The sequence below is a fragment of the Centruroides sculpturatus genome, unplaced genomic scaffold (genome assembly GCF_000671375.1).
Source record: "Centruroides sculpturatus isolate CEXI.00-Female unplaced genomic scaffold, Cexi_2.0 scaffold963, whole genome shotgun sequence".
NCBI lineage: Eukaryota > Metazoa > Arthropoda > Arachnida > Scorpiones > Buthidae > Centruroides > Centruroides sculpturatus.
This window is the reverse complement of record NW_019385228.1, coordinates 248663-261215: the sequence shown is the minus strand read 5'-3', so window position 1 is coordinate 261215 and position 12553 is coordinate 248663. Positions and strand designations below refer to the sequence as shown.

General features: G+C 30.0%; 1 protein-coding gene and 1 pseudogene across 1 annotated transcript in view; one reads left to right on the top strand and one right to left on the bottom strand.

The window, feature by feature from the left end:
* Positions 1-1622, bottom strand: part of LOC111636450 (patched domain-containing protein 3-like) — a 12016-nt gene extending 10394 nt beyond the window's left edge. The window contains exon 1 of the mRNA XM_023381700.1: positions 1395-1622. Coding sequence (XP_023237468.1) covers positions 1395-1622 — 228 coding nt within the window. The remainder of the gene's footprint in view (positions 1-1394) is intronic.
* Positions 1623-2295: 673 nt separating this feature from the next.
* On the top strand, positions 2296-5598 carry LOC111636449 (annotated as a pseudogene).
* Positions 5599-12553: the final 6955 nt, after the last annotated feature.

The window sequence follows — 12553 nt, the reverse complement described above, 5'->3', positions numbered from 1 at the left end:
AATGAGATTTATATAAAACGATATTTATATATAAAACAACGCTTTTATTTCGATATTTTAAATAAAATAAAATTATAATAATGAATAAACAAATAACGGTTGTAATTAATTAATTAATGATTTTCACATTATCATCTAATACGTTTTCTTTGTTGCATGAACTATTATTACAAATTACGTTTTGTCTATTGCACACAATTCTATAGAAAACCTGTCTATAATGGAATCCTGTGTGTCCAAGCGATTCTTTCACAGTAGACAGGTTTCTGCATTATACAGGTTATATTACAGACAAATGTAACTGTACTGTACAACTGCTAGACAAAAATTAGGATATTTACCTAACTGAAAGTTTAGTGTACATTTTCCGATCAACTATTAATATACACTGACTTTTGGTCTGTATTTAAAGTTCATAATTCATATTATATAACGAAGCTTTCGAGTTTCGCTCGCTGTGCTAATTATTATATTGACAGGGGATATTTTATCATATTATTTGCATATTTGATTAAATTCTATTTATAAAGATATATTCTCCGCTGCAAAATATTTACTTTTATAATAAAATTCGAACATGTAATATTATCTCTTTCTGTATGTTGTAAGCTTAAATGTTTACTATCAGTTAAATGTTAAAATACCGTGTGTTATTGTACTAACTTTGTAAGTGGTTTTTTAGCTACAATCATGGCGTCAGTCACAATTTTATATATTTTGCTTAAAGTTATTTTTTAAAAATAAAACCTGACAACAGCTGGAAAAGTTATTCAACACGTTGCTGGTAAACTTTGAGTCATTTAAAATTATAAAAAGCAGTTTGTAATTTTTCGGAATTTAGACAATTGTATAAATTTATATCGATTATTTATTATTATTTATTTATACAAATTGTTTATTATAATTTATTGTGATATTTATGATAAAAATCTAAAACAGTTTAACGTAAAGAAATTTAGTAATAAAAAATACATATCATATTTCTGCTTGACTACCTCTTATTTATTAATTACTAGCTGGGGTACGAGGTTCGCTCACTAAGTTGATATGAGATTGTGTGGTAGTTGGAATAAAAGGGTAAACTTTAAAATATAAGTTAAAAAAATTTTATTGAAAGCATATTCTATTTACAATTTTTCTTTATAAACAACATTTTTCATTTTGTTATCCGGGGTATATATGTACAATTTTTTCGAATTTCCTACTCGAGAGCAAGCTACGTATAGTTGACCGTGAGAGAAGCAGGAGTCTTTGAGGTTGATGCCGCAGTGTTTTAAAGTGTATCCTTGCGCTTTGTTAATTGTAAAACTATAGGCTAATTTGATTGGAAATTGCAGTCTTTTAAATTGAAATGGCTGTTCAGTAGAGATCAGTGGTATTCTGGGGATAAATACTCTGTGTCCTTTGTCCTTTCTAGTCATAAGTTCGGCTTCGATGATGTTATTCAATAGCTGTTTGACGATCATCTCTGTTCCATTACATAGTTTTGGTGAGTTCAGATTTCTGAGTAGTATGATCGGAGATCCAATTTTCAGTCGAAGGCAGTGTAATGGCATTCCTGGTACTTGCAAACAGTTTAGAAATTCTGTTGGGAAGTTGACACTTTCTTCAACGTTTACCATCGTTTCGATCGATTTGTATATTCTCTCCTCACCGGAAATTTTGTTTTGAATATTAAAGTTGATATCGTCGACAATATTAGTTTTAATTGCCAAAATTGCCCTTTGAAATAACCACTCCGGATTGGTATAGTGAACAATGTTTGGATAAATTTGGGCGTTGAGTTCGTTTTCAGTAGTTGGCTATGTTGCAATGTGGCTCATTGAGTTCAATGAGGCTGGTTGTGTGGTCAGTGGGATATGCGCCTTCGCCTATTTGTAAAAGTTTTTGAGCAAAATGTGCTGTTGTTTCGTATTTCGAGAGTTCAACTCTCATATTTTTTGTTAGTCGCGGTATTTGTACGTATGGCCAAAGATATGATTTTTTTAAGCATGCATCGATCTCGTCCGCTGGTGTTGAATAACTGGAAATGTTTGTGGAAAATCTCCCGAGTATATAAGTAGAGCTCCTCCCATCACTTCAGATTGTCCTTGCAAGTCCTGTAATGTTCTGTCCACGGCTTCGAGTGATTTTTTATGTGCCATTGTGCATTCGTCCCAGAAGATAATTTTAGCTTGTTTTAGATGTTCACCCCGTCCAGATCCTCTTGAGTTTTTACATACCGGGAATCGTTCTTCGGCTATATTTAACAACAGTTGTAGGGCCGAATGGGCAATTCATTCTCCTTCCATAAGTATGGCTGCAATGCCGGATGATGCCAGTGCAAGTGCGATGTGTTGTTTAGCACATATTTCCGACAGAAATAGATTTATTAGAAACGTTTTCCCGGTGCCGCCTGGTGCGTCCAAGTAAATAATTCCGCCAGTGTTGTTGATCCGGTCCATGATAATGTTGTAAAATTATTTTTATTGTCATTGAGGAGTGGTTTGTTGTGAGCAATGTATTGAAGTAGTTCGTTGATGTTGTAACTTTTCTCCTTTGCAATTTCGAAGTTTAGCACACTGAAAGTATCTTTTCGTGGAATGTTCCACAATGATCTGGGATGTTCCGGAATGTTTCCGAACGTTTCCGAACGTTTCAGAACATCCCGGAACATTCTAGAATGTTCTAGACTGTTCTAGAAAATTTTATAGCGCGAAATTTCCGATTTTTATATCTTCAACAGAACGCCATTTAGGTAAAAACGAGAACCTTTTTTATGGATGGATGATAGAGGGCTACCACACCATATAACTCCCTTGATCCTATCGAGACTCGTTTTTGAGTTTTAGCGGCATGCACAATGTACACTTACCTTTATTATTTGCAGTATATTGATGATTGATGATTACATATAATTTACATATTCGAATGTATCTAGATCATATGTAAATTATTTTAAATGAGAATATGTAATATATAATTATTTTTAACGAATTACAAATATTAAAGTAACAACTAAGTAATTTTAAATTATAATTACTATGGTGTAATTTTTCACAAGTTAGAATAATATTAAAATTTATATCACTTAAAATTACTAATTTGTAGAAATCGTTTACTATAATATTTGAGAAGTTATCATAAATAATTTGATGTGTTATTTTAGATAAAGTCCGAATTATTTTAATGTAAATAAAGAGTAATCAAGTACAAAGAAAAACATATAATTTTTCACCTTCTCTATTCGTTATTTATAAATTATTACATAAAAACATTAAAATATGAAACTTTAACGAGCAATTATGTATTGCACAACGTCAAAACTCCCGCTTGTATTTTGAATCATATTTTTAATTTATTTAATTAAAAATGGATGCTCTTCGTTTTAAATTAGTAGTGACTTGACCCTGTACTTTTCGTTTTAGGAAGAAAGTCTTTCCGTCCACCTATTTAACCCGTATGAGGTTGCATGACCCATTCTGACCCGCACCCCCTATTTTATGATCTGCTGAATCGTTAATAATTAAGTTTTACCGATGTTACTCACAGTAGCTTCCTAAATTTATTGTTATTATCGGAACGTATGACCGTTACTTAGTTTCTCAGAACGCATTAAGAGATAATTGCTCTGTAGGGTCATAGTAACCGGCAGCGACTTTTAACTTCTGCGTTAATTTTTAAGAGGGGGGGTGTGTCATCATGATCTGCCATCTGTTTATTTTCAATCCTTAAACCCTTAGTTCTCACGTGCAAGTTATTTAGTGTTTCTAGGAACGTATTTTCGTTGAATGCATTTCTAGGAAATGTTTTTTCGTTTATTTTTCAAAGTTTAAAGCGATTTTACTGCTATATAATAGTCTAACGACAGCTTGTAGTCGCAGTTTGTAGTTGTGTTGCTTAGTCTTCTCCTGTACGAGTGTATAGAGTTCAGTAACTGTTATCGAGTATATAGAGCTTAGAATGGATCAGAAAGAGATCGATAGAATACGTGCCATGCTAAACGAAACTTTATCAGAAAACGAAGATGAGTACTTAGGTGGTGAAGAAAGTGATGCGTAGAGTATTGTTGATGCAGAGGAAGAAATTGTGGATGATGATCAGTTTGATACTGATACATCACCAAGTGAAAATGAAGATGAAGATGACATTCTACCACGTGACGGGAATTTCTACACAGGAAAAGATGGTACAAAATGGAAGAAGGTAAAACAAATTCAATCTGTGCGCACACGAAGACACAACATCGTCTCTCATCTTCCAGGTTGTAGACGTGAAGCAAGACATGCTAAAACACCTTTGGATGCCTGGAAGTACTTTTTTCCCGATTCTATTCTACAAAAGATAGTGGACTACACTAACGTCTATATAGAAATCATTAGATCAAAGTATAGTCGTGAAAGAAATGCGAAACCAACAGATTTGGTGGAGATAAAAGCTCTCCTGGGACTTTTGTATCTTTCCGGTGTGTTGAAATCATCACACATACACACCGATGAATTGTGGAACGATGATGGCAGAGGAGTTTCCGTTTTTCGTGCAACGATGAACAAACAACGATTTAGATTTTTGTTGAGGATGCTGCGCTTCGATGACAAGAGAGATCGTCAAGTAAGAATTGAATTTGATAAATTTACTCCTGTGAGAGAAATATTTGAATATTTAGTAGAAAATTGTAAAAAATATTTCTGTGTTAGTGAGTACACAACAATTGATGAAAGAAACAGTTTTCGTGGCAGATGCATTTCGTCAATTCATGAAAAGCAAGCCCGCTAAATACGGGATAAAGGTGTTTTCTCTCGTAGATGCTAGGACCTACTACACCCTAAATATGGAAGTTAATTTAGGCAAACAACCTGATGGTTCATTTAGGCTTGATCAGTCTCCTTCTGCCGTTGTGAAACGTTTGATACAGCCGATGTCGGGTACTGGACGTAACGTAACGTATGACAATTGGTTTACGAGTGTTCCATTATCCGGAGAACTCGTATGTCAGCACAACCTCACAACAGTTGGGACAATAAGGAAAAACAAGCGTGAGATGCCTGCAACTTTTCTTATCAGCACTGGTAGAAAAGAGTTTTCTTCACTTTTTGGATTTGGAAAAGATCATGCAACTCTAAACTTTCATATGTTCCTAAAAAAAGAAAAGTTGTTTTATTGTTATCAACGATGCATGAAAACGATGGAATTGACCCAGGAACAGGAGATAAAAAACCCGAAGCAATTACGTTCTATAATGCAACAAAGGTAGGAGTGGATACAGTTGACGAAATGTCAGGCAACTATTCTGTTGCAAGGAAAAGTCAGAGATGGCCCCTGACAGTATTTTATCACATGCTAAACATAGCAGCTATTAACGCCCTTGTTATAGTTGCGTGTAATAAAAATCCCGAAAGCCGCCCTATTATACGAAGAAAGTTTTTAAAAGAAATAGCTTTAGGTTTGGTAAAGCCCTACATGAAACAGAATCTCAGCATGCCAAATCTGAGCAGAAAGATAAAAAGCGACATATCAGAAATGATAAAAGAGCCAGATGAAACTCCAGAAAATACAGAAGCAAATGTATTATCTTCGAATAAAAGAAAAAAGATGTGGAAAATGCCGATGAACTGGTAATAAAACTTTCAATTATTGCGCGTTATGCAAGACTTCAATTTGTGGAAAGCACGAAAAACTAACGTGTTCTGACTGCCTAAAATAAACATAAATGTAATTTTTTTATATCATGTGTTGACATAGCGTTTCTATAATAAATATAATTTTTTATCATCACTAATTGTTTCATGTTTTTTAAATGGTTAAAATTTTTCGGTTACTTATAAAAATTTCCCGAAAATTTAACGTGTAAATTTAAAAGTTGATAAATAATTAAATTAGGCGAACAAAGCAAACATATATACAGGTAACCCCGTATAACACGGCACTTCTATAGCACGGATTCACTTTAACACGGTTCGAGAATTGGTACCATCCCCCGTATAACACGGTACTTTTATAGCACGGATTCACTCTGACACGGTTCGAGAAATGGATAAAACCCGCGTACAACATGAAATGTAATAAATTTTTACATACTTAAGTACTAATAGTTCACGAAAATAATAAATTTCGTGAACTATTAGTACTTCAGTGTGTAAATTTTCTTTTTTCGTCTCCATACACATGGTCCTTCGCGAAAATTGTTTCAATTTTGCCACTTCTCGACGCTTCTGCTTCTGGTGTTGTCAGATGTTTTTCCCTTATTCCATAAGTGCTTAGCACCATATAAGGAAATTTATAAAGATCTTTTAACTAGAAGCAAGCAATCTAAAATTACATACACTTTTTGCAAAAGGTAAAGCATGAATCTGAAAATAATGCAGAAAAATGCTCAGAGGATAACGATAACTTGCCAAAAATAAAACGCTCTCGGTTAATAGTGCTTTTAGTGATGACAAAGAAAACATTGTTTAATTTATAATAATATGTATCACTTAAGAAAATTTTAATAAAGATATTTAACTTAATTATGAAAATATAGTAACATGTTTTTTAATTCTTGGAACCGAACCCTCCTTTTTGTACTAGTTCTTTGATTCGCATAACAGGGATTCGTATAACACGGCAATTTTTTGGAACGTAACTACCGTGTTATACGGGGGTTACCCGTATTTATTTAATTACTAAACATAATAAAATATAAGATAATGATCAAATTTGGTATTTTTAACTAAAAATAATAATGACATTTAGTAATTAACAATTTTACAACATAAACCTATCTTAAACATATTAGATATATTATTACTATTTTACTATATCTGTATTACTATAAAAAATAATTTAAAATACGGAATTAAAATAGTCTCAAGTATAATAGTAAAATGATTATAATTGTATTTAAAAATGTTTAGATTTAACTACACTGTGTAAGTAGTAATTATATCTATTAAAAAACTTTTATTATAGGCCTAAATAAATTATGTTAAAAAAATGATAAACACTTTTATATTTATCACTTTACAAGATTAAATTAAACAAATAAAAACATAAGTTTTTATGAAAAATAATATAATTTGGGATTTTTTGTTAGAAATATGGCAGTGCAATCTCATAGTTTAGACTCTAAAGTTTAGAGTCTAAACTATGAGATTGCAGCGCCATATTTTCAACGAAATGCCCGAGAAAAAGATTCGACTGATAAACCTGGGATAATGTATTTAATTACGCTCGTCCTATAAAAGTACATAATTATAAAGTTAATTTGTTAAGGATAATAAATATTTTCTTAATTCTGGTTGTAATTTTTAATGATGGCAATGATTTGTTACTAATTACTGAGCAAAAATATAGGCCCTACATATTACATATAGGCCATTAAGCAGAGAATACACAAATATAATTAATAAACATTAATTAAACTAATAATAGGTTAAAGCAATAATAAATGCATTTGTTCAATAAAATCTAAATAATATATACTTTTAAAAATTGTACATTTTTGCTGCAGTAAAACCTGAAGTTGTTTTGGAATGATTCCCAAGACCTTCAAATCTATTCTGATTAGAATTTTTGTGTTTTTTATTGTTATACAGGAAATATTCATAATTATTAAATAGTGATTGTGTGATACGTAGGCAACATAATCTCTATAAGGTTTTATTCATTATTCTTAATTCATTATCTAAGTATTTATTATTATAAGAATCATTTTTTAAAAAGAATGATTTATATTTCGATATTTCGACATTTTAAATGAAAGAAAATTATAATAATGAATATATAAATAACGTTTGTAATTAAAGATTTTCACATTATCATTCAATACGTTTTTTTTCTTGCATGAACTATTATTACAAATGACGTTGTTCTGTATTACACACGATTCTGCAAAACATCTGTCTATAGTAAAAATCATTTCCGTGTATAANTATATATATATATATATGTAGTAAAATTTTACACTTTTGTAAGTTTAAACCTTACAAACCTTTTGATAATTTCACATGTATAAGCAGAATCACAATCGTGCAATTTATAGAAAAGAGAATTTTACTATGTGTTTATAAAATATTTAATTAAAAAAAATTCATTTATTGTAAACAAAGCAGAATTAAACATTCTCTCTGACGTACTAAATATATTATTATTTATTCAACACTGTTTGTGTCACGCAATTGCTTAAGAAATTGGGAACTTTTTCAAGGTTACACATTTTTCCTGCAATGGAACTTGTTAAATATTAGTCGAGATAACACGCGTAGTATAAATGAAGGTCTTAAAAATTAGGTCAAGCTTTCAATTTATCAAAAAATCAACATATTTGTAATTATAGATTATTTAGATTTTATTAAAAAAATTATAATTCCTGTTGCGTCTGCTTATAAATGAATTAATTTCTAATATCTGTCCTTTCTGACGACAAATTTACGCGATGTCTTGGTTTATGTTTCAGATTATGAGCTTTATCAGACTAATTTGCAAGTACAGATAAATTTTTCAATTTAACAGATTACAAGTGTAATATTGAATGAGATTTATATAAAACGATATTTATATATAAAACAACGCTTTTATTTCGATATTTTAAATAAAATAAAATTATAATAATGAATAAACAAATAACGGTTGTAATTAATTAATTAATGATTTTCACATTATCATCTAATACGTTTTCTTTGTTGCATGAACTATTATTACAAATTACGTTTTGTCTATTGCACACAATTCTATAGAAAACCTGTCTATAATGGAATCCTGTGTGTCCAAGCGATTCTTTCACAGTAGACATGTTTCTGCATTATACAGGTTATATTACAGACAAATGTATTTGTACTGTACAACTGCTAGACAAAAATTAGGATATTTACCTAACTGTAAGTTTAGTGTACATTTTCCGATCAACTATTAATATACACTGACTTTTGGTCTGTATTTAAAGTTCATAATTCATATTATACAACGAAGCTTTCGAGTTTCGCTCGCTGTGCTAATTATTATATTGACAGGGGATATTTAATCATATTATTTGCATATTTGATTAAATTCTATTTATAAACATATATTATCCGCTGCAAAATATTTACTTTTATAATAAAATTCGAACATGTAATATTATCTCTTTCTGTATGTTGTAAGCTTAAATGTTTACTATCAGTTAAATGTTAAAATACCGTGTGTTATTGTACTAACTTTGTAAGTGGTTTTTTAGCTACAATCATGGCGTCAGTCACAATTTTATATATTTTGCTTAAAGTTATTTTTTAAAAATAAAACCTGACAACAGCTGGAAAAGTTATTCAACACGTTGCTGGTTTTTTAAAATTAACTTAACTCTGCAGCAATATTCTGGATGTGTTGTGGTCTGTATTTCCATGGGATTGTATGAAATATCTAGCATTTATCTCCGGTCGTTTTAATATTTTAGGATATCAGCAAGTACAGTATAGCAGCATTTGCAGAACCAATTAAAGAAAAGATTCTCCAATTTTTACAAGTTAATGCAAGTCAACGTTGGACTAGTATTTGGAAAATAGTGCGCATGATAATAGGGATGTTCTCCCGATTATTATCACTTGAAAAACAAGTTTAGTATCTTTGGAAATAAGTATATAAGATTGGAATTTAATATACATTAGTGGAGTGATTAAAACAAGCACTAAGTGATTCTCGGCATTAAATTATAGACGAATAGGAAAAATCTTATTAAAACAATGCTAGAGAAAGTTTACAAAGTAGCTAATATGAATATTAAATTAACTGAATCATTTTAAGACAAGTATATCTTATACAGCATTATCTAAATTNAAAGCTAATAATAGTAATAAAAGCATAATAGTAATTGCTATTATCACATAAAAGTTAACGTGTCTTTAATCTTATTTTTATCTGACTGTCAATTACACAACTGAATTTTTTCTGTTATTGCTTTTTGTCTGTTGTCTTGTTTTGTATGTTTTGTGCTAGTACACTTTCCCAAAGATAGACTTATCAGATTTGGAAGATTAGTTGTTTTTTTTTGTTTTAATAATGTAATTTTTAAATTTCATAAAACACATATAGTCAATGCTCTTCTACTGTTTGGTAAAGTGTTTTTCATTTTTTATTGATGTCATTATTTTACAGTGTCTCTACCATTTCTTGTCAGATTGTGCTTACAATTCGGCAAAGCGATATCTTGGAAAAAATCAACTTTTAAAGCACGCACATATCTCTCCTGCAGTTACATAGTACATATGTGCGTGATTCAACTGGTTGCTAACAAAATAATTTAAATTTTGTTTCTTCACGTTTATAATTAATGAAGATTAAAATGATTCTAATTGAAAAATTATTGCATGAAATCTTTCATTTTAGCATTTAATTGTAATTTATAATAAACTGACATTAGCGTATATCCTCTGTTTCTTTAAGAGTGTTTCCATAATTATCATCTATTTTTAAACAATATCATTTGCATAATATGTAATAACATTTTGAATAGACTTGTTTACACTTTGAAAAATATCTAAATTTTGAAGACTTTTAACTCAGAAAATATTCTTCATTGTATGATTTGCTAACGGGAAATTTACAGTTTCTATTAAAATTTACCAATATAACTGGAAAGTCAGAATAACTCTTTTATCAACCATATCGTAGTGCTATAAATTATAATAGAAAAGAATTAAAAACTAAAGCATTAAAAATATTCCATTATTATTTTCGCTTACCTTTCTCGTTACCGTTTTAAAAATGCTTATATAAAAATAATGTATGACGATCTCATAGCAACTGTTTGCAGCTACTATTGGCAGGATATATGAAATCCGGCCAATAGTAATTGCTTATTGGTGTTTAGGAATAAATTATTTTTTTCATTTACGAGTGTTACATAATTTATTACAGTTTTATGAGTGGAATAATAATGACGGGTTTTGATACTATTTTCTGTAACCAATCAATATTGGTCAAATAAATACTTTTTCCAAAGAAAACAATATATATATATGTGTATATTTGCTTCGAATGAGCGTTTTAACTGAATTTTATCGTGTCAATGGTGGTGAAACCGAATCTTGCAAAATATTTGGCTTAATATCCATCACTTTTCAGAAATGTGTTTTACTCAAAGACGATGTTGAATATAATATGAAGTACATTCATATGTTGCTGCTAGAACTTCAGAATAAATTTAACGTTATTTTGTTTAGCGGGTACTAAAACAGTATATGCTTTACCGTAATCTTTACTTGATTTTAAAAAACTTTAGTATTTCAAAGCCCGGTTTGCAGAGAAGCTTAACACATTTCTATTATGAACGGACTGTTTTTGGACTTCGTTTCGAACGAAAAGTAAATCGCTTCGCACCGTTTGCAGAGTTAACAAACTTTGTTTCGTTTGAATTTTTTGCTTCGGTCAGGTGTTTTCTTTCGCGACATTCGCGTCAAGTCTAAATTATTCATTTTATTAGGATCGTTTCGATTGTTATCACCAATATTAATATTTATTAACACATTTATCTAGAGAATCTGCATTTTACCTTCAGTTTATTTACTCTTAAAATCCTTCCTTGAATGCATTCTGTTTAAAAAACGTGTCTGCTTGCATGGAATTTCGCAGACCACTCAGTAGTTCGGTATAATAGTCGAATTTTCTCATCTGGTCGTAAATTATAATCAGATTTTCAATTTTTTTTTCATTTCGTCTATATTTAAACACATAAAATATTGAAAAAAAAATGAATCGAAAATTTCACACTCAGAACTGCAATGTAAATTTGTTACTAGATGTCTTACTCATCACGCATTTTTATTATTTTCTTACAATGCCTGTTATTGCTTAATTCGTTTTGAAATTCCCAGAAATTCTATCACGCCATGCCAACCAGTTTTTAGTTTAATTTACCTACACTACAAATAAATAGCTGTTTTTCAAATAATATAATACTTAATATAATTAAAAAAAAGAATACAAATTAAGTACATAATCTGTTAATTTTTTACTTCACATTATCATTTTTAACATGGCGTTATAGATCCGTAATTATTATTTAAATTTACGGTGACAAAATAATGTTTTAATGGGTCGCTATTTTTTAAATTGTATTTATTATTTTATACAATAAAAAAACTATAATTTAAGATATGCAACTCGTTTCACTGAAGGTCGCTAAAAAAATCGAGAACGGGTTTGGTAAAGCGTGGCATTAATTTAAAATAATTTCGATTTAATCAAGGAAAAGATCTGATATTATAACACAAGATATACGACAAAAATTGTAGAAAATAATAAATTCTATTGACAGATTTCCTTTTCGTTATATCATAAAAATTTCATGAATATCATATACAAAATTCGATACTCGTACAAATTAACATCGTGAGTAGTCGTTTTCGCAATTTAATACGAAGATGAAAATAATACTTTTTAAACTGGAACAATAGAACTTGCTCTTCTACCAAAAAATCATAAATTATACGAAATTACCATAGAAAAAGTATTATATTGTATGTCAATATTGATATAGTAGGCGTTGCGTGCCGTGTCATCTGACGATAGGGAAGCTGTGTTTCTGTAAGAAGCAGACATACAGGGGCAATCAGTCAATTTC